The following is a 22,865-nucleotide window of genomic DNA, read 5'->3' as shown; positions in this document are numbered from 1 at the left end:
TACACCGATTAGTAAGATTTAAATCAAAGCACATTTATTATACACAGTAATCGCTACTCATGCACAAATTCTACGTCTAAGCTACTTCTGCAACTAACAGGCCTATACTTAACTTTGGACTGGCCCACCAGGTCAGGGAAACAAATGGCCTTTCGTTCGGGTTCTGAGTCTGCGGGATTCAAAGTTGGTACGGATTGGTAGCTAGGAGCGCCTATCTCGTAGCGAGCATTGAGTTAAGACTTACGGGTTTCGGTGATCACTGGAGTCACTGCACCAGTCACGGTCAATGTTGGTTCGTGTTGCTGGGTGACCCGGGTAGGAAGAAGAGAGCGATTTAAACTTGGGGCTCAACTCTTATAGTCCCCAGGGGCTTCCCGCCTTTCGGGGCGGACCCTGTACCTGGTCCCAAGTGATTGGACTTTGTCCCAATCGCTTGGTTCGATTTTCTCCAATACTGGAGCGGTTCCCTGATCGATGGGCGGTCTTGAGGTGCTCATTCACCTCCTTTGTGTTGGCTCCTGCTGGCGCCGAGGAGTCTGGCTTTGCTTTGTGTGTCAAAAATGTTACTTATTGTTCTCGGGGATTGCTCATCAGTATGCAGATAGCTGCTACTTTGTTATGCTGATGGCCACTGGTATCGATGTTGTCTGGTATTTGCAGAGGTAAATACACAGCAAACCTGCAGCTGCTGGTTTCTGTCTTGTTGGCTGACTTTCCCATCAGCCTTTGCCGTTCGCCATTTTAAATCGGGAGTTGGCCACTTTAGGTGGCTACATTCCCTCCTTGTGATCCTAACGCGAAGCGTGAAGGATCACATAACTATGTTGCTTTCCATTCCCTGACCTGGGGGGGCACTTCTTTCTTGGCCTCTACACTGACCATAACTATGCAAAAAAAATGTAGCTGACAATTCTAAGGGGCGCTATGTCAAACAGGGACACGCATTACAAAACAATAAAAATGGGAACCACTAACTATTCTTAATACACTACACTCACTTAAACATTTCATTATTCTACCTTCCTCAACCATACAAACAAAATCATAGCAGTTGATACACATTTTTCCTGGCTTGGCAGTCAAGCTCAGGATCGTACAATTTGCTCATGAACAGTTCTTTACATTTCTTTATTTACAATAAAACCCGCAAATGAATGATCTTTATTATAGATCGCGGGGGTCGGGGGTCTGGTCGTATCCGAAGATAGGGGATCTGATCCTATATACCGGGGTTCGAGCGCGGTAGGCTCTCCTTCTCCATTTTCTTAGACGCATAGTCTGCACGATGCAGCAGAGTATCGCCAATACCAGTAAGGTTTCTATTACATATGACAGAGAGTACCAGGTTATAAACCTGGCACACCAAGATGATGTGGTGTCACTGGTGACTGGGCTCTGGGTACTGTGGGGAAGTGAAACATTATCGGCTGGGGGGCTTGAAGTCGTGGGGTTCACGTTCACTCGCAACCAAATGTCCATTATTATGATGATGAACCATGTGAAGGAAGCCCTCATGGCTCTTCTCTTTTCTTCTCTTCTCTGGTCCTGGAGCTTCTGGAGTTCTGTGGAAACAAGCATAGTGTCTGTAACTATCTTGGTTTAACATCTCATATGATAGAGCAGGGACAGGAATGGTTGTTGCAGGTTCCGGGGTTTAGGTGTTTTAGTAAGCTCAGAGAAGGAGGCAAAAGAGGGGGAGGTGTGGCGCTGCTAGTCAAAAACAGTATTACGGTGGCGGAGAGGATGCTAGATGGGGACTCTTCTTCCGAGGTAGTATGGGCTGAGGTTAGAAACAGGAAAGGAGAGGTCACCCTGTTGGGAGTTTTCTATAGGCCTCCAAATAGTTCAAGGGATGTAGAGGAAAGGATGGTGAAGATGATTCTGTATAAGAGCGAAAGTAACAGGGTAGTTATTATGGGAGACTTTAACTTTCCAAATATTGACTGAAAAAGATATAGATTGAGTACATTAGATGGGTCGTTTTTGTACAATGTGTGCAGGAGGGTTTCTTGACACAATGTGTTGACAGGCCAACAAGAGGAGAGGCCACATTGGATTTGGTTTTGGGTAATGAACCAGGCCAGGTGTTCGATTTGGAGGTAGGTGAGTACTTTGGGGACAGTGACCAGAATTCGGTGACGTTTACGTTAGTGATGGAAAGGGATAAGTATACCCCGCAGGGCAAGAGTTATAGCTGGGGGAAGGGCAATTATGATGCCATTAGACATGACTTGGGGGGGATAGGTTGGAGAAGTAGGCTGCAAATGTTGGGCACACTGGATATGTGGAGCTTGTTCAAGGAACAGCTACTGCGTGTTCTTGATAAGTACGTACCGGTCAGGCAGGGAGGAAGGCGTAGAGCGAGGGAACCGTGGTTTACCAAAGAAGTGGAATCTCTTGTTAAGAGGAAGAAGGAGGCCTATGTGAAGATGAGGTGTGAAGTTTCAGTTGCGGTGCTTGATAGTTACAAGGTAGCGAGGAAGGATCTAAAGAGAGAGCTAAGACGAGCAAGGAAGGGACATGAGAAGTATTTGGCAGGTAGGATCAAGGAAAACCCAAAAGCTTTCTATATGTATGTCAGGAATAAAAGAATGACTAGGGTAAGAGTAGGGCCAGTCAAGGACAGGGATGGGAAGTTGTGTGTGGAGTCTGAAGAGATAGGCGGGATACTAAATGAATATTTTTCGTCAGTATTCACTCAGGAAAAAGAGAATGTTGTGGAGGAGAATGCTGATGGGATTTATCCTAGGATTCTCTGGGAAGCCAGGGCAGAGATTGCTGAGCCTTTGGCTTTGATTTTTATGTCATCATTTGCTACAGGAATAGTGCCAGAGGACTGGAGGATAGCAAATGTGGTTCCTTTGTTCAAGAAGGGGAGTCGAGACAACCCCGGCAACTATTGACCGGTGAGCCTCACGTCTGTTGTGGGTAAAGTCTTGGAGGGGATTATAAGAGACAAGATTTATAATCATCTAGATAGGAATAATATGATCAGGGATAGTCAGCATGGCTTTGTGAAGGGTAGGTCATGCCTCACAAACCTTATCGAGTTCTTTGAGAAGGTGACTGAACAGGTAGACGAGGGTAGAGCAGTTGATGTGGTGTATATGGATTTCAGCAAAGCGTTTGATAAGGTTCCCCATGGTAGGCTATTGCAGAAAATACGGAGGCTGGGGATTGAGGGTGATTTAGAGATGTGGATCAGAAATTGGCTAGCTGAAAGAAGACAGAGGGTGGTGGTTGATGGGAAATGTTCAGAATGGAGTTCAGTTACAAGTGGCGTACCACAAGGATCTGTTCTGGGGCCGTTGCTGTTTGTCATTTTTATAAATGACCTAGAGGAGGGCGCAGAAGGGTGGGTGAGTAAATTTGCAGACGACACTAAAGTCGGTGGTGTTTTCGGCAGTGCGGAAGGATGTTGCAGGTTACAGAGGGACATAGATAAGCTGCAGAGCTGGGCTGAGAGGTGGCAAATGGAGTTTAATGTAGAGAAGTGTGAGGTGATTCACTTTGGAAGGAATAACAGGAATGTGGAATATTTGTCTAATGGTAAAGTTCTTGGAAGTGTGGATGAGCAGAGGGATCTAGGTGTCCATGTCCATAGATCCCTGAAAGTTGCCACCCAGGTTGATAGGGTTGTGAAGAAGGCCTATGGAGTGTTGGCCTTTATTGGTAGAGGGATTGAGTTCCGGAGTCATGAGGTCATGTTGCAGCTGTACAAAACTCTGGTATGGCCGCATTTGGAGTACTGCGTACAGTTCTGGTCACCTCATTATAGGAAGGACGTGGAAGCTTTGGAGCGGGTGCAGAGGAGATTTACCAGGATGTTGCCTGGTATGGAGGGAAAATCTTATGAGGAAAGGCTGATGGACTTGAGGTTGTTTTCGTTGGAGAGAAGAAGGTTAAGAGGAGACTTAATAGAGGCATACAAAATGATCAGGGGGTTAGATAGGGTGAACAGTGAGAGCCTTCTCCCGCGGATGGAAATGGCTAGCACGAGGGGACATTGCCTTAAACTGAGGGGTAATAGATATAGGTCAGAGGTAGGTTCTTTATGCAAAGAGTGGTGAGGCCGTGGAATGACCGACCTGCAACAGTAGTGAACTCGCCAACATTGAGGGCATTTAAAAGTTTATTGGATAAGCATATGGATGATAATGGCATAGTGTAGGTTAGATGGCTTTTGTTTTTTGACTTCCCATGTCGGTGCAACATCGTGGGCCGAAGGGCCTGTACTGCGCTGTATCGTTCTCTGTTCTATGTTCTATAGTCTGTCTGTCCCTTAGTGCCAATTACTCCCTGTGATAATACCAAGTATTGCAGTATCTGAGAGGTGGATGGCCATTGGCTTGACCTAGGAGGCTACCATTGGCTAACATACATAGCTCTGCCCTGAGAGGCGGGGTATAAGAATCAATGCCGTCCCAGCAGCCTTCACTTTCTGTATCCAAGCTGCTGGGTACAGTTCTAGCTGATTAATGTCCATTAGTTATGACTCACCTTGTCTCGAGAGTAATTGATTGTGCATCAATTTAATCAGCTATTACTTCTGAAAGTATGGATCTCCTCATCAAGCCGGAGTGCCTTCAGCTCAGCCCCCACGCAGACAACTCCGCTGCTATCTTCAAGCACTGGCTGGCTTGTTTTAAGAGCTTTGTCGACATGGCATCCGACACCCCCACGGAAAATGCACCTTCTACGCTCCCGGGTCAGCCCTGCAATCTACCCTCTGATCGAGGAGGCGGAGAATTATGCTGCAGCTATCGAGCTGCTAGAAGGACACTATATCCGACCTGTGAACCAGGTCTACGCCCGTCACCTGCTGGCAACTAGAAGGCAAAGCCCTGAAGAAACACTGGAAGACTTCTATCGGGCACTGCTAGTGCTGGGCCGGAACTGTGGATGCCCGCCAGTTTCGGGGAACGAGCAAACGGAACTTTTGATTCGGGCTGCTTTCGTGGCAGGTATGACTTCTCCTGCTATCCGCCGAAGGCTCCTAGAAATGGACACACTGGGACTTACTGAGGCACGGGCCCTGGCGGGGTCTATGGACGTTGCATATAATAACGCGCTGGCTTTTGCCCCCGGATGCGCAGTGCCCCCCTGGGCTGCGTGGCACCCCGTAACGGCAGCCCCCCAGACCTATCCCCTAACCCCGCAAACCTGCGCGACAAGACGGCCCACTATCGCTCCCGGCCAACGCTGCTTTTTCTGCGGGCAGGCAAATCATCCCCGCCCGCGCTGCCTGACCCGCACCGCCACTTGCAAAGGGTGCCGCAAGAAGGGCCACTATGTCGGGGTCTGCCAGGCCCATGCCGTGGCCGCAGTCTCCAGCGACTATCGGTAGCCTTTAGTTCAGGTCCCGGCCGTCCAAAGCCCACCGCCGACCTCCTATCCCCTGGCTGCTTGCGATCCATGGGCGTGGCCATTTTGCCCCCCAGCCACCACGCTGGATGGGTGGGCGCCGCCATTTTGTCCCTCGCCGCGGCCATCTTCGGCATCCCCGAACTCCATGTGCGACCCGTGGCTGACGCCATCTTGGATGGGGCCTCAAGCCCCCAGCACAGCCGACTCCACGCTGCCTGACCAGAACTTCCCCTTGCTGCTGCTGGCCTCCGTTACCCTGGACCGGCCTCAAGCCCCAGCACAGCCGACTCCACGCTGCCTGACCAGAACTTCCCCTTCCGCCTGTACGTCCTGCCGCACCTATGCGCGGCCACCCTTCTTGGGCTGGATTTCCAGTGCCACCTACAAAGCCTGACCTTTAAATTTGGCGGCCCTATACCCCCCCCTTACTGTCTGCGGCCTCGTGACCCTTAAGGTCGACCCGCCTTCCCTGTTTGCGAACCTCACCCCGGATTGCAAACCTGTCTCCACCAGGAGCAGACGGTACAGTGGCCAGGACCGGACCTTCATCAGGTCCGAGGTCCAAAGGCTGCTGAGGGAAGGGGTTGTCGAAGCGAGCAAAAGCCCCTGGAGGGCTCAAGTAGTGGTGGCAAAGACCGGGGAGAAACATAGGATGGTCATCGACTATAGCCAGACCATCAACAGGTTTACGCAACTGGACGCGTACCCTCTCCCCCGTATAGCCGACCTGGTAAACAGGATTGCGCAATACAAGGTTTTCTCCACGATGGATCTCAAGTCTGCCAACCACCAGCTGCCCCTCCGTCATGGTGACCGCCAGTACACTGCCTTCGAAGCAGATGGGCGGCTCTATCACTTTTTAAGGGTTCCCTTCGGTGTCACGAACGGGGTCTCGGTCTTCCAACGTGAGATGGACCGAATGGTTGACCGGTACGGCTTACGCGCAACGTTCCCGTATCTTGATAACGTCACCATCTGCGGCCATGACCAGCAGGACCACGACACCAACCTCCGAAAATTTCTCCAGACCGCGAATATCCTTAATCTGACCTACAATAAGGATAAATGCGTGTTTAGCACCGACCGTCTAGCCATCCTAGGCTACGTAGTGCGAAATGGAGTCATAGGCCCCACCCCTGAACGCCCCCTCATGGAGTTTCCCATACCTCACTGCCCCAAGGCCTTAAAGCGCTGCCTCGGCTTCTTTAGCCTTCACCCTGTCGACAGAGGCCCGCCAGGCTTTCTGCCGCATCAAAACAGACATCGCAAAAGCCACGATGCGCGCCATCGACGAGTCCCTCCCCTTCCAGGTCGAGAGCGGCGTGTCCGACGTAGCTCTGGCGGCCACCCTCAACCAGGCGGGCAGACTCGTGGCTTTCTTCTCCCGCACTCTCCATGCTTCCGAAATTCGCCACTCCTTGGTCGAAAAGGAGGCCCAGGCCATAGTTGAAGCTGTGCGACACTGGAGGCATTACCTGGCCGGCAGGAGATTCACTCTCCTCACGGACCAATGGTCGGTGGCCTTCATGTTCGATAATGCGCAGCGGGGCAAGATTAAAAACGACAAGATCTTACGGTGGAGGTTAGAACTCTTCACTTACAATTATGAGATCTTGTACCGTCCCGGGAAGCTGAACGAGCCTCCTGATGCCCTGTCCCGCGGCACTTGTGCCACCGCACAAGTGGACCGCCTCCGAGCTCTCCACGAGGACCTCTGCCACCCGGGGGTCACTCGTTTCTTTCATTTCATTAAGACCCGCAACCTGCCCTACCCCATCGACGAGGCCAGGACAGGCACCAGGGACTGCCAAATCTGCGCGGAGTGCTAACCGCACTTCTACCGGTCAGAGAGAGCGCATCTGATAAAGGCTTCCCGTCCCTTTGAACGCCTCAGCATGGATTTCAAGGGCCCCCTCTCCTCCACCGACCGCAACACGTACTTCCTGAACGTGATTGACGAATACTCCCGGTTCCCATTCGCTATCCCCTGCCGGACATGACCACAACCACCGTCATCAAGGCCCTCCAGGGTATCTTTACACTGTTCGGTTTCCCCGCATACATTCACAGTGATAGGGGGTCCTCTTTTATGAGTGACAAACTGCGTCAATTCCTGCTCAGCAAAGGCATCGCCTCCAGCAGGACGACCAGTTACAACCCCCTGGGAAACAGGCAGGTAGAAAGGGAGAACGGAACGGTCTGGAAGACCGTCCTGCTGGCCCTTCGGTCCAGGTATCTCCGAGTCTCCCGCTGGCAAGAAGTCCTCCCAGTGGCCCTTCACTCCATCCGGTCACTGCTCTGTACTACCACACACCAGACACCACACGAACGTCTCCTTGTTTTTCCCAGGAAGTCCTCCTCCGGGACCTCGCTCAAAACCTGGCTAGCGACACCCGGACCCGTCCTGCTGTGGAAACATATGAGGGCGCACAAGTCGGACCCGTTGGTCGAGCGGGTCCGCCTGCTGCATGCCGACCCCCAGTACGCCTACGTAGCATTCCCCGACGGCCGCCAAGACACGGTCTCCCTTCGGGACCTGGCGCCTGCCGGAGCCCCACGCGCACCCGCACCATTGCCCCCACCCCCACCCTCCCCGCAGCACCTGACCGGAGGGTCAGTACTGCCGCCGCCCCTACCCAGCGCCGAACAGGCACCGACGCCCCCTCCAGGTGCCCCTCCCCCTGCCCACTTTTCGCCCCAACAGCACCGCCTAGGGGTGACGAAGCTGCCTGGGAGGAAGACACCACATTCCCGGAGCCACAACCGCCGGGGCCCCCACCAGGATCATCGCCGAAGCCCAGACGCTCCAGAAGGACGACCAGGCCACCCGATCGTCTGATTGCTGCACCATAAAACAAAAAACGTTTTCTGTTACCCTCGACATCACGGTACCTCCATACCTGGTCCTACCATGCAAAAGGCGACAGTAACGCTGGCCATCACCCCGCTGGGTTCTTTTTTAACAGGGGGTGAATGTGGTAATACCAGGTATTGCAGTACCTGAGAGGTGGATGGCCATTGGCTGACCTAGGAGTCTACCATTGGCTAACGTACATAGCACCGCCCTGAGAGGCGGGGTATAAGAACCAATGCCGTCCCAGCAGCCTTCACTTTCTGTATCCAAACTGCTGAGTACAGTTCTAGCTGATTAAAGCCAATTAATTATGACTCACCTTGTCTCGAGAGCAATTGATTGTGCATCACTCCCTTTATAATTGGTCACTATGTGTGACTCCCTCATTTCTTTTTCAAAAACTGAATTTTAGGACAAGACACACTTCCAAATAATGAACCAGTGCGAGCCGTCTCGCAAACTGTGCAATTTACCATCCAAATGTTTCAGGATGTAAATAGCATGTGGTTGGCAACCTAAGAGTTACCTGAAACAAAACAAAACTTTTTGCACTAAAATTTCCAAAATGAGGTGCGTATGGGCCGCGACGGGTAAGAGTTGGATGGAGTCCCCAGGTAGGACGGCAACCAATGCCGTGTCTCCCCTACCCGAGCGCAGTTGACCAGAGGGGGGGTTCCCAGGCAGGGCGGGTCCCAAGCCGTTTCTCCACTGCCTGAGCAACCGACAAGAACGGGCAAGAAATGTAGTCATCGTGGGGGGCTGCCGTAGTGGTTCTTCCCTCGAACCAGAAGGGCAGTTATGAATGGGCGTGTGGTATCTGTCGACAGAGGAGTTCCGCTGAACAGGCGTCTGGGTCAGTAGCAAGTCTCTGTGGGCAAGTCCTCAGAGTTTTCGGCCGAAAAGGCGTGGGGCCGTGGAAATTTTTTTCCTGTCTGACATACAACATTTAACAAAACACTACAAACAACATAAAACATGCTGCAGGTTCCATCAGAAAAGACACCGTTTCACATTTGGGCTGGGGTGTAACTAGCATATGGAGGGAGTGCAGCATGACCGAAGAAGAGAGGAAGGAGGAGCAAAACAAAAATGAAGTGGCCTTGCTGAGGTAACGCTGCCATGAGAAGTGGTGGGTAAGCGCTCAGTTTGCATGGGGCAGCTGGGATCTTGTAGCTGCTGTGGGTTGTGTTCTCTTTCATATCTGGGGGCTAGTCCAGCTGGTGGGGGTCTCCTGCAATCTTGGGCGAAGTGTCCTGACTGCCCCCTGTAACATGACCCCTGGGGCACATAAGGTGGAGCAGGCTCTCTGGTGCATTGTTCCCTTGGGTATGGTTCCCGAGGTGGGGGGTCGGGGCTGTTGGTGTCGGTGCTGGTTCAGGGGGCATTGGTGGGCTGATTCCGCTGCAGTTTCAGGGGGGCTTGACATTCTCGTGTGTAATGTCCTAATTGTCCGCAATTATAACATTCCGGTGGTTTCTGTGGGGGGGCTGTTCCTTCCTTCGTTTACCCATGCGGGGTTCTGGTGCGTTTTAACTGGATGCATGTCTGCCTGCTCTTCCTGCTGTTCTTCGGGTTTCCTATCTGCGGATTTGTTTTGTACAGACTGCTCCCAGGCGCGGGACAATCTTTTTAAAACCCATTTCTCATTGTGGGCTTCCTCTGAGGGGGTCATAATTCGTACAGGCTTTTTGTCCTGCCTCTGTGGCATGGGAGATAAGGGTGCGGGTCCATTTGGCCATGTAGTCTGGGGACAAATGGGCACAGTCTACGTCTCCAAAGACTGTTGCAAAGTGGATCCACAGGCGTCCAGCAAACGCTGTGGCGTGCTCGGATTTCTTTTGCCTACATTTGTTGAGGCCATCTACGGGGTCACCCGATCGCATCCAGGATCGCGGTATGCATTTCTGCAAGGGTGCCTCCTCCTACATTCTGTGGGCCGGGAAGGGCTGCTGCTACTGAAGGATCTAAACTTAAAACTGTGAGCTTTACATGCTCTCGATCATCCAGGCTGTACATGGTCGCCTGATGCTTAACTGTGGCAAAGAAATGGTGGGGGTCTGAGGTGGGGAGGAACGGTGTGGTCTTCTCGCACGTGTCCCGTAATTGGGTCACTGTTACGGGGGTGGAGTATAGAAATTCTGCATCGTCCGATGTGGCTGTGCGGTGGGTGGTGACTGGGTTCATTGGAGCTTGAACTATCTGCTCTGTGGGGGGTTGAGGCGCTTTCCTCTTTTGTGGCTTTCCCTGCGCACATGTTCCCTGAACATATCTCTGCACTGTCTCATTCAATTCTTTCCAATCAGGGCCGTCTTCCTGATCTAATTTCGCTCCAAAGGTTTCCTGGAAGCCTTTCTGAACTGAAAGCAGCGATTGCAGCTCTGCAATCTGCTTCCGGCACTTTGCGTGATCTAATGTGCTTTGTCTTTGTTCTGTGGTGGCAGCATGGAGTGTTCTTAATGCTGCCTTTAGGTCACTACACTGTCTCTGTAATGCCTCTACATGCTTTTCTGTTTCTTCACGTACCAGGACTGCACGTTGCGTGTCCTGATAGGCGTTTTCATATTGAGACTGGAAGCTGCTTAAGTGCGGCAGACAAGACTGGTGTGCCCTTTTGGCATCCTCCACCTCTCCATCTTTTGCTGCCAACTTCCTTCTCAATACCAACTTCTCCTTTTCTACCTCGCTTACATCGACCTTACTCATTCGATGTATGCCCTCAACTTCTTTCCGGAGGGTCCTAACGACCTCCTCTGTGCCTCGCAATTGTGCCAAGCAGGACATGATTGTCATCGGCTTGCGAGCTTTCCCTAAGCTCTTTTTGTGGATCTTGCTCAGGTTCTCCCACCAAGTATGTCCTATACTCCCGGAACCTCATTCCAAAGGGGCCATCCTTTCCCTTTGAGATGTTTCATGATCTCTTCCTCCCAAATGAGACATTATCCCACTCTACTGCTGCTGCTCGCTGCGACCGCAAATTCCTCTGGGTTCATTAGGCGCTGCATTGCCATCTTTCCTATCTGAATGCTGCTCTTCAAATTTGGGACAGGGGTATTAAGGCGGTGCTGTAAATACGGGTATGGCTTTCGCTACTTTCCGATATACAAACTTCCGATAATCTTGACGCAACAAAAAATCTATCAGTTTTACCTTATCGCCCCGTTAGTTACACACACTTCCGAATTAATGAGTATTGATCAGAACTGCTTGAGCACTTGTGGTTTTCTGTTTCCAATTGGATCTCTAATTCAAATTCTGGGTTCTCCCAGAGTGGTTTTCCACTTCTAGATCGGGTCCCGTCAGATGTCGGCAAATAATGTTGCTGATTTTCTCCTTGGTTCAATTGCTCTGTTTTATTACCTTTGCTCTCAAGTCGCCAGGTATCTTTATGATACCGCCACGAGGTTCAAGTCCGAGTAATGATCAATAACCCAATACACCGATTAGTAAGATTTAAATCAAAGCACATTTATTATACACAGTAATCGCTACTCATGCACAAATTCTACGTCTAAGCTACTTCTGCAACTAACAGGCCTATACTTAACTTTGGACTGGCCCACCAGGTCAGGAAAACAAATGGCCTTTCGTTCGGGTTCTGAGTCTGCAGGATTCAAAGTTGGTACGGATTGGTAGCTAGGAGCGCCTATCTCGTAGCGAGCGTTGAATTAAGACTTACTTTGTTCGGGAGTCACTGCACCGGTCACGGTCAATGTTGGTTCGTGTTGCTGGGTGACCCGGGCAGGACGCAGAGGTGAAGAGAGAGCGATTTGAACTTGGGGCTTAACTCTTATAGTCCCCAGGGGCTTCCCGCCTTTCGGGGCGGACCCTGTACCTGGTCCAAAGTGATTGAACTTTGTCCCAATCGCTTGGTTCGATTTCTCCAATACTGGAGCGGTTCCCTGATCGATGCGCGGTCTTGAGATGCTCGTTCACCTCCTTTGTGTTGGCTCCTGCTGGCGCCGAGGAGTCTGGCTTTGCTTTGTGTGTCAAAAATGTTACTTATTGTTCCCGGGGATTGCTCATCAGTATGCAGATAGCTGCTACTTTGTTATGCTGATGTCCGCTGGTATCGATGTTGTCGGTTTTTGCAGTGGTAAATACACAGCAAACCTGCAGCTGCTGGTTTCTGTCTTGTTGGCTGACTTTCCCATCAGCCTTTGCTGTTCGCCATTTTAAATCGGGAGTTGGCCACTTTAGGTGGTAAACCCCCATTAATATATTATCTAAGCAATAAGGCCTCATTTTGATGTTGTTTAGTTTTATTTCTTTAAACAGTTTGGCATATTGATCTTCTGGAGTTTTTTTAGAGAAAGAAAGAGAATGAATGAATATATAATCGAGGTTCCAATGAAAAGGATGAGGGAGACATGAGAACAGGAAGATTCTGCTGAATTTATAAGCAGGACCTAAAGTATATTTCTGTTCTTCCATCTCCCACCCAGAATACAGTCCAATTGATAGGCTGTCCGGAAGCCAATTAGGAAAAACAGGCAGAAGGCCAAGCAGAAGTAATGAGGGACGGTCCCGAGTTTTTGGGAGGATTAGGGCTGGAATTGAATGCCACAATTTGCGGTTTAGCTGTGGTCACGAAGGTTATGATGGGCGACTGCAGATCGGAGGGAATCGTGCACAGTGGAAGGAATGACAACTGTGATTCTGGGGGTTGGTTGGTGATTATTGCAGGCGGAAGGGAGAGACTGTTGTGTGGCGTAGAGGCTTCCTTGAAGGATTAAGAGGTGCAGATGAAAACACACAAATGATCTGAGGTAGAAAGTCACTGTCGGAAGCACTGGATTCATTTCTTATTCACAATTGGATCTTTCTCTCCTCTCCCAAAAATTAATCAGGCTCATATCGCAGTTTATAATACGAACATACTGATGCGCAATCAATTACTCTCAAGACAAGGTGAGTCATAACTAATAGGCTTTAATCTGCTAGAACTATTTCCCAGCAGCTTCGATACAGAAAGTGAAGGTTGCTGGGACGGCATTGGTTCTTATACTCCGCCTCTCAGGGCGGAGCTATGTACATCGGCCAATGGTAGACTCCTGGGTCTAGCCAATGGTCATACACCTCTCAGGTACCACAATACCTGGTATTACCACATTCACCCCCTGTTAAAAAAAGAATCCGGCGGGGTGATGGCCAGCGTTAATGTCGCCTTTCGCATGGTAGGACCAGGTATTGAGGTGCCGTGATGTCGAGGGTAATAGCAAAGTGTTCATGGTGCAGCAATCAGTCGATCGGGTGGCCTGGTCGTCCTTCTGGAGCGTCTGGGCTTCGGTGCTGATCCTGATGAGGGTCCCGGTGGTTGCCGGGACCCTCATCCGGGAACGAGGTGTCGTCCTCCCAGGCAGCTTTGTCACCCCTAGGCGGCGCTGTTGGGGCGAAAAGTGGGCAGGACGGGGGGTTGCCTGTAGGGGGCGTCGGTGCTGTTTCAGGCCGAGGCAGGGGCGGCGGGAGTACTGACCCTCCGGTCAGGTGTTGCGGGGAGGGTGGGGGTGGGGGCACTGGTGCGGGGGCGCGTGGGGCTCCTGCGGGCGCCAGGTCCTGAAGGGAGACCGTGTCTTGGCGGCCGTCCAGGAACGCTACATAGGCGTACTGGGGGTTGGCGTGCAGCAGGTGGACCCTCTCGACCAACGGGTCCGACTTGTGCGCCCTCACATGTTTCCGAAGCAGGATGGGTCCGGGTGTCGCTAGCCAGGTTGGGAGCGAGGTCCCGGAGGAGGACTTCCTGGGGAAAACAAGGAGACGTTCATGAGGTGTCTGATTTGTGGTAGTACAGAGCAGCGACCCAATGGAATGCAGGGCGACAGGGAGGACTTCCTGCCAGCGGGAGACTGTGAGATTCCTGGACCGTAGGGCCAGCAGGACGGTCTTCCAGACCGTGCCGTTCTCCCTCTCAACGTGCCCGTTTCCCGGGGAGTTGTAACTGGTCGTCCTGCTCGAGGCGATGCCCTTGTTGAGCAGGAATTGACGCAGTTCGTCACTCATGAAGGAGGACCCCCTATCACTGTGAATGTACGCGGGGAAACCGAACAGTGTAAAGATACCCTGGAGGGCCTTGATGACGGTGGTTGTGGTCATGTCCGGGCAGGGGATGGCGAATGGGAACCGGGAGTACTCGTCAATCACGTTCAGGAAGTACGTGTTGTGGTCGGTGGAGGGGAGGGGGCCTTTGAAATCCATGCTGAGGCGTTCAAAGGGACGGGAAGCCTTTATCAGATGCGCTCTCTCTGTCCGGTAGAAGTGCGGTTAGCACTCCGCGCATATTAGGCAGTCCCTGGTGACGGACCTGACCTCCTCAATGGAGTAGGGCAGGTTGCGGGTCTTGATAAAATGACAGAGACGAGTGACCCCCGGGTGGCAGAGGTTCTCGTGGAGGGATCAGAGGCGGTCCACTTGTGTGGTGGCACAAGTGCCGCGGAACAGGGCATCAGGAGGCTCGTTCAGCTGCCCGGGACAGTACAAGATCTCGTAATTGTAGGTGGAGAGTTCGATCCTCCACCGCAAGATCCTGTCATTCTTAATCTTGCCCCGCTGCGCATTATCGAACATGAAGGCAACCGACCGTTGGTCCGTGAGGAGAGTGAATCTCCTGCCGGCCAGGTAATGCCTCCAGTGTCGCACAGTTTCTACTATGGCCTGGGCCTCCTTTTCGACCGAGGAGTGGCGAATTTCGGAAGCATGGAGAGTGCGGGAGAAGAAAGCCACGGGCCTGCCTGCTTGGTTGAGGGTGGCCGCCAGAGCTACGTCGGACGCATCGCTCTCGACCTGGAAGGGGAGGGACTCGTCGATGGCGCGCATCGTGGCTTTAGCAATGTCTGCCTTGATGCGGCAGAAGGCCTGGCGGGCCTCCGTCGACAGGGGGAAGGTTGTGGACTGGATCAGGGGTCGAGCCTTGTCGGCGTAATTGGGGACCCACTGTGCATAATAGCTGAAGAAGCCGAGGCAGCGCTTTAGGGCCTTGGGGCAGTGAGGGAGGGGGAACTCCATGAGGGGGCGCATGCGCTCAGTGTCAGGGTCTATGACTCCACTTCGCACTACGTAGCCCAGAATGGCTAGCCGGTCGGTGCTAAACACGCATTTCTCCTTATTGTAAGTCAGATTAAGGATATTCGCGGTCTGGAGAAATTTTCGGAGGTTGGTGTCGTGGTCCTGCTGGTCATGGCCGCAGATGGTGACGTTATCAAGATACAGGAACGTTGCGCGTAAGCCGTACCGGTCGACCATTCGGTCCATCTCTCGTTGGAAGACCGAGACCCCGTTCGTGACACCGAAGGGAACCCTTAAAAAGTGATAGAGCCGCCCATCTGCTTCGAAGGCAGTGTAATGGCGGTCCCCATGACGGAGGGGCAGCTGGTGGTAGGCAGACTTGAGATCCACTGTGGAGAAAACCTTGTATTGCGCAATCCTGTTCACCAGGTCGGCTATACGGGGGAGAGGGTACGCATCCAGCTGCGTAAATCTGCTGATGGTCTGGCTGTAGTCAATGACCATCTTGCATTTCTCCCCGGTCTTTACCACCACTACTTGAGCCCTCCAGGGGCTGTTGCTTGCTTCAATGACCCCTTCTCTCAGCAGCCTTTGGACCTCTAACCTGATGAAGGTCCGGTCCTGGGCACTGTACCGTCTGCTCCTGGTGGCGACGGGTTTGCAATCTGGGGTGAGGTTCGCAAACAGGGAAGGCGGGTCGACCTTAAGGGTCGCGAGGCCGCAGACAGTAAGAGGGGGTATCGGGCCACCAAATTTAAAGGTCAGGCTTTGCAGATGGCACTGGAAATCCAGCCCAAGAAGGGTGGACGTGCAGAGGTGCGGCAGAACGTACAGGCGGAAATTGTGGAATTCCCGGCCTTGGACCGTGAGGTTCGCTAGGCAGAACCCCTTTATCTCCACCGCGTGTGACCCGGAGGCCAGGGAGATCCTTAAGTTAACGGTATGGGTGACAAGAGAACAGCGCCTTACCGTGTCGGGGTGAATAAAGCTCTCTTTGCTCCCGGAGTCGATCAAGCACGATGTCACGTGGCCGTTGATGGAGATCGTCGTGGTAGCTTTCGTTCGCGTCCGGGGCCGGCTCTGGTCCAGAGTCACCGAGGCCAGCTGAAGTAATTGAGAGTTTGAGTTCTGGTCGGGCAGCGTGTAGTCGGCTGTGCTGGGGGCCTGAGGTCCCATCCAAGATGGCGTCAGCCATGGGTCGCACATGGAGTCCGGGGACAAAGAAGATGGCGGTGGCGAGGGACAAAATGGCGGCACCCACCCATCCAGCGTGGTGGCCGGGGGGCACAATGGCCGCGGCCGCATATCGCACGCGGCCCGAGAATAGGGGGGTAGCGGTGGTCTTAGGACGGCTGGGGCCTGAAAAGGGGGCTGCCGATAGTCACTGGAGACCGCGGCCACGGCACGGGCCTGGCAGACCCTGACATAGTGGCCCTTCTTGCCGCACCCTTTGCAGGTGGCGGTGCGGGCCGGACAGCGCGGGCGGGGATGATTTGCCTGCCCGCAGAAGAAACAGCGGGGCCCGGCGGCATTCGCGGGCCGTCTCGCCGCGCAGGCTTGCGGGGTCAGGGGAAAAGTCTGAGGCGCTGCCGCAGAGGGGTGCCACGCAGCCCAGGTGGCCGCCACGCGTCCGGGAGCAAAAGCCAGCGCGTTTTTATACGCAACGTCCATGGAACCCGCCAGGGCCCGTGCCTCAGTCAGTCCAAGAGTGTCCATTTCTAGGAGCCTGCGGCGGATGTCGGGGGAAGTCATACCTGCCACGAAAGCAACCCTGATCAAACGTTCCGTGTGCTCGTTCCCCTGGCAGTTTCGGCCCAGCACCAGCAGCACCCGGTAGAAGTCTTCCAACGTTTCCATGGGGCTTTGCCTCCTAGTAGCCAGCAGGTGACGAGTGTAGACCTGGTTCACAGGGCGGATATAGTGTCCTTCTAGCAGTTCAATCGCCGCAGCATAATTCTCCGCCTCCTCGATCAGAGGGTAGATCCCAGGGCTGTCCCGCGAGGGTAGAAGGTCCATTTTTTGTCTTTCCGTGGGGGTGTCGGCGGCCGTGTCGAGGTAGCCCTTAAAGCACACCAGCCAATGTTTAAAGATAGCAGCAGAGTTGTCCGCGTGGGGGCTGAGCTGAAGGAACTCCGGTTTGATATGGAGATCCATCCTTTCACTGAAGTTGCAGCAGATTAAATTGATGCGCAATCAATTACTCTCAAGACAAGGTGAGTCATAACTAATAGGCTTTAATCTGCTAGAACTATTCCCCAGCAGCTTCGATACAGAAAGTGACGGCATTGGTTCTTATACTCTGCCTCTCAGGGCGGAGCTATGTACATCGGCCAATGGTAGACTCCTGGGTCTAGCCAATGGTCATCCACCTCTCAGGTACCGCAATACCTGATATTACCACACATACACTACTCCAGACATTTTCAAACTCAGGGTCGTGACCTGTGGGTGGGTGTCAGGAGGGCCGCATCAGTCATGGCATTCCCGATCGTAGGAAGAAGTGCTCAACGGTCACGACTGGCTTTCAGAATGCTGCCCGTCCTGTGCATGCGTTGCCCCCTCAGCAGTGCGCAGGCCCAGAGCTCAGCGGGACACAATGCCTCCTCCTGATGTCAGCGTGCGCTGACCCAGGAGCAGATTATGTTTAGAAATCGATGGGGTCTTCTCTCCAGAAGCGGTGGCAGAGAGCAGGTGAAGGAAACCAACTATTTCTGATAGGTAAAAGGGATCATTAATTAGTCTTCAATTATAGATTTTAAAAGCTCAGTTTAAAATGGATTCCTTCATAACACTGTAAACCAGTACAAATTTACAAAGTGCATAGTTAGCAAGAATAAAGTCAAGGCAAAATACAAGCATTTGCAACAGTTTGCAAACGAGCTAAAAGCAAAATGCACCATTTCTACTGAGGGTCAAATTGACATTATAGCTCATATGAGCTTTCCATTGTCCAAAGAAGGAATTGCAGGTTTCAGCACATACCAGTCCAATGATAAGAGCAGAGTTTGCATTCCAACACACACGTAAGAATTTTAGATGCAACATTTATATTAACTTTAAAGTTCAACGAAATAATGTTGCATATTGAAGACTGACAACCCAATCATCAAACCAAATGTATTGAAGACTCACCCAAACCAATCAGCATGTTACATGGGTAGGAATAGATTGACTTAGACTGATAACAAATTCCTTAAAGGTAGTAGTTCATGCTGCCATTTTCCATTCTAGAATCACCCTATACTATTTGCCTAGCTATCTACTATCTTCGTTTCATATTTTCTATTTCTACTTCTAATTGGCGCAGCTGTTTGTTTTGAACAAAGAAACCGTTACTGCTATCATATTTTGAATTCAAGTTGTTTTGTAAGTTACTAAATATAATCATCTCAAGTAAAGCCTTCTGCGGCAGGGGCTTGTATTGAGAACATTTGATTTTGTAACACAAGATTTACCCTTTTTATAATCAATACATACCAAATAAAATTTCATTTCGCACCCGAGAAGTGTAGTGCAAATTTCTGTCCAGTTACGTGTAAAGGAGAATACATTAACACAAGGGCAGTCTTTGACAATTGCCGTAGTGGCAGAGGGGAGGAGATAGAAGAGCTGGAGGCGGTCAGAAAGAATTGGAAGAAACCAGAAGACTGAAGATCGTACCATTAACAGAAAGACCAGAAGGATGGAAGGCCAAAAGACATCTATCCGAAAAACGGCTAGATTGGGGTAAGAAAATATTTTTTCACCTCATTAAAAGTCTTAAAGCTGCACCGGCTAGTGCCACGACCCCCTCTAGAAAGGACCTGTAAAGAAAGAGCTATTCAATCGGGTGCAGGCCGTACAACTAAATAAAATACAACTGCCAAGTTGTGAAGGAGTAATTTCAAACGGTGCGCGACGACATCAGTATTTTACTGGTTTATGCGGTCGCTAACGATAAGTTTCAATTACGACCACCTGTTTGTGACAAAAAAAATTGATTTTAAGGCAGGATTTATGGCGCAAGAATGTCCTAAAATAGACCCTGTTCCTTCCAAGGGTAGAGCACAGCTTCCCACAACTTCAAAGGAAGGTCGAGCTGTACCAGAGGTATCTATTGACGATATTTTGGGAGACCTTAAATCTTCTATTTATAGACATTTTGGACTGTCTCAAGTAACTACAAAAATTGAATCAAAATATGACATCCCTAAAGGACAGTGGTCGATTGACGACATTAAAAAAGTTTTGGGGAAAACCACACGATTGACCAACAAAAAACGTATGAAATGGTCATTTGCAGTAATGTCACAGCTCCATAAGCAATAAGAAACAATCACAAATACAAAACACAATTGCGAACTTAAATCTGCCAAAGAAAAATTCGTGGCAGTCACTGACCAATTGCGAGCTGCAAAATCTAAGCTCGAAAAATCTGATCAAACTGAAACACTATTGGCAGACTCGAACTGCAGAACTCAGCAACTACTATTACAAATTGGGGAACTCCAAAAGAGAAATACTGACTCAGAATCCACAGTTCAACAGTTAAGATCACAAATTGATGGACTAAAAACTCAAAATAACCATTTACTTGAGGAAAAAAGTACTTTGGAGAATGAAATGGACACCATGAAATGTCAAAACAAATTACTGACAGACAAATTAACGGCTCAGAAGCCTTCAAATCTGTTTTTAAATCCCCAGCTATATCTCAATTCTCCAAAGCAAACAACTTTGCCAGAGGCAGATGCAGAAATAATTCTAATCAAGACTGTACCGCTTGCAGATCCCACAATGCAGGATCTGCAAGCTGCTACTGACATGACAACTATCGTTCTGGGTTCAAGGGCCCTTGCCCCAGAGAACAAACCGTTATCTCACTCTGACACCAACCAAGACATGCTGCTGGCCCCGATTCAAAAGCATCTCATGGCAGTTTTAACAGACTCCGAGATTGTTAAACAAGGGAAGCCTGTTCAGTTGAACAATGATAGTTGCGAGGGGGACGAGCCTAGTGGCAACAAAGTGTAATACAACTTAACCAGTTAAGTGTATAGGAGAATACATTAACACAAGTGCAGTATTCAACAGCAGGTCACGAGCTCTGGGTGTGAGAGATTCCTCCATTTTGTAGCTACTCGCAGTGCTGGTGTGAGCTTCAAGGCCTCTGGTGAACAACCCATTGAGAAGAAGCTGAAATCAGGAAAAAAATCAGTATAAAGATGATTTCCTGATGTATGGATTTTAAAATTGTCTCAATGAAAATCAGGATTTTTGTCATATGAGGGACGTACTGGCAAATGGAAGATTAAACCCTCAAAACTTCAAAGGTAATTGAAGAATAAACATGGCGAGTTTGAGGTCAAAGAATTTTTCCAAGGATGCTGGGAGAACTTAAATCATCAGCTGAAGTACTCAGCAGAAATGTAACATTGAATGACCAGGCAAGTGAGATTGTGAGGACCAAGCAGGCTCACCTGTCACATTGAAGGTAAGCGAAAATGGTGGGCCGTTAAGGATGGCCAGTTGGTAAAAGTGAGACCTGGGCAAAAAAGTTTGAAAAACACTGAACTATGCTATCCAGGGTTAGTATTACGTTCTGACATTGTTCTGAGTAGTGCAAGCAAAAAAACAATTCATTGAAGGAACAATTTGACCTGGCAATGAGGGAACATTAGTTTTTTTTTTCTGAACAAATAAATTAAGATGGTCAACCAACTGAAATTCGATTCACTGGAGAACATTTAGGCTGCTTAAATGGTTACTTATGGTTATTTTTTTTCTTGCACCACCAACCCCCTCCTCAAACTAAACTTGAAATGATGTGCAGCTCACTCAGCTGGTTTGTTGTGACTGGTGCCTTTATGACGTTCAGCTGGTAACTGCTGCTCTCACTGAGCACCAGAAATGCTGGAGCCACCCAAGAAGTCAGACAGCGTCTGTGAAGAGAGAAACACAAGAGCCTTCCAGTTCATTATTCTTTTGACAGAATTCAGCGCCAGTCGAATGCAAACTTCACAGCCATTTGTGTTTGTTTTCTTTATCGTTTGACCGACAAAATATATCGTCAAATAGTTTAATAAGTCACCACCTAAGGACGTTTATATCCAGGTGAAAGGACATTGACCGGGGAAGCGTTGTTGCAGCAGAGGTGCAATCAATGTTACATAAAACTACAAAGAGCTGACTTATTTGCTTTCCCCTAGTTGCTCTCATTTTCTGTCCTCCCCCCAAAATCGTTCAGCATCGGCCGTGTTACAAATCGTCGATGTCCAACTGCTCGACCGAGCGAGCGAGCCCAGATTGCCAATGGAGCAGAGAAACAAACCACCAGAAAAATTCACAACCGGTATGTGGAGACCGCTGGATTTATAAAATGTTATTGTTTACTGGATTTGGGCGGTGAAATTTGACTTTAGTGTCTGTATTTCAGCGCGCGCGATGGGATGTAACCAAAATGGTGGCGCAGACTCTTGCTCCTGTTATGGGGTTACTGCAGCATTATGGCGAGAGGGTGGGCAATGGCAGTAGACGAATTGTTCATTTTGAGAGCTATTGCAGAAATTATGGGCCGAATAGCTTCCTATTCTTCTGCACTTTATCAACTCTTGAGATTCTGTAAATGCATTTCCAGTATTACCAACTTTTATCTCACAATGTTTATAAGTGTAAGAGAATTGAGTAAAGAGGCTCTGTACCTTTTGCACACCGTACCGTTGACTTTTCCTTTTCTTTTTCAGCGCCTCCACATGTAACTGCGGATGATTTTGTAAGTATGTGTGTTGAATGAGGGTATAAGTATGTATGCAGAATGCAGGTATAAATACGTGTTGTGTTACTAAACAGGTAAAATTGAGTGAATTTTAACTTGTAGGAGTGAGTGGGTTTGAGAGTGGAGGCATCAGAAATCCTGAAACTGATAATTACTTGGGATTACAAGGTAAATGAACTTGTTGTGGACATTGAAATTGGCTGATACTATGTGGGCTTTACCGACACGTGGCTGCAAGGGGATCAGGGCTGGGATCTAAATATCCAAGGATATGTGTCCTATCGAAAGGATGGGCAAAGGGGGCTGGGTTGCATTGTTAGTAAGGAATGGAGTTGAATCAATAGCAAGGATCAGAAGACATACAATCTCTGTGGGTAGAGTTGAGGAATTGAAAAGGTGAAAAGGATCCTAATGGGAGTTATGTACAGGCCCCGTAGCAGTAGTCAGGATGTGGGGCAGAAAATAAATCGGGAGATAGAGAAGGCATGTGAAAAAGGCAATATTACAATAATCATGATGTGGAGATGCCGGAATTGGACTGGGGTGAACAGAGTAAGAAGTCTTACAACACCAGGTTAAAGTCCAACAGGTTTGTTTCGAATCACTAACCTGAGGAAGGAGCTGTGCTCCGAAAGCTAGTGATTTGAAACACAACCTGTTAAATGTACAAGTCAGCAGATTAAGACACAGAAGCAGAATTAGGCCACTCGGCCCATCGAGTCTGCTCAGCCTTCAATCATGGCTCTCCATTCCAGTGATCATTCTTGTGAACCTCCTCTGGTCCCTTTCCAAGACCAGCACATCCTTCCTTGGGTATGGGGCCCAAAACTGCTCACAATACCCCAAATGAGGTCTGACCAGAGCCTTCTACAGCCTCGGAAGTACATCCTT

General features: G+C 50.1%; 1 protein-coding gene and 1 long non-coding RNA gene across 3 annotated transcripts in view; one reads left to right on the top strand and one right to left on the bottom strand.

Annotated features, from left to right (window-relative positions):
- Window positions 1-12: 12 nt before the first annotated feature.
- Window positions 13-21,982, bottom strand: LOC140385317 (uncharacterized). Its single transcript, XR_011933334.1, has 4 exons — window positions 21,901-21,982; window positions 20,245-20,395; window positions 18,967-19,023; window positions 13-1,562 (listed from the first exon to the last, which is right to left on the bottom strand). It is a non-coding gene; the product is annotated as an uncharacterized lncRNA (long non-coding RNA).
- LOC140385316 (regulator of G-protein signaling 22-like) overlaps window positions 21,023-22,865 on the top strand; it is a 689,200-nt gene continuing 687,357 nt past the window's right edge. The window contains exons 1-2 of one of the 2 annotated variants that reach the window (XM_072467373.1): window positions 21,023-21,551; window positions 21,943-21,971. In XM_072467373.1, the coding sequence (XP_072323474.1) occupies window positions 21,512-21,551; window positions 21,943-21,971 (69 nt within the window). In that variant the 5' untranslated portion in view covers window positions 21,023-21,511. The remainder of the gene's footprint in view (window positions 21,552-21,942; window positions 21,972-22,865) is intronic. The other variant, XM_072467374.1, reaches the window with a different exon arrangement.

The sequence above is a fragment of the Scyliorhinus torazame genome, chromosome 11 (assembly GCF_047496885.1).
Source record: "Scyliorhinus torazame isolate Kashiwa2021f chromosome 11, sScyTor2.1, whole genome shotgun sequence".
In the NCBI taxonomy this organism is placed as follows: domain Eukaryota; kingdom Metazoa; phylum Chordata; class Chondrichthyes; order Carcharhiniformes; family Scyliorhinidae; genus Scyliorhinus; species Scyliorhinus torazame.
The sequence above is the reverse complement of the archived record's forward strand: the minus strand, read 5'-3'. Positions and strand labels throughout refer to the sequence as shown.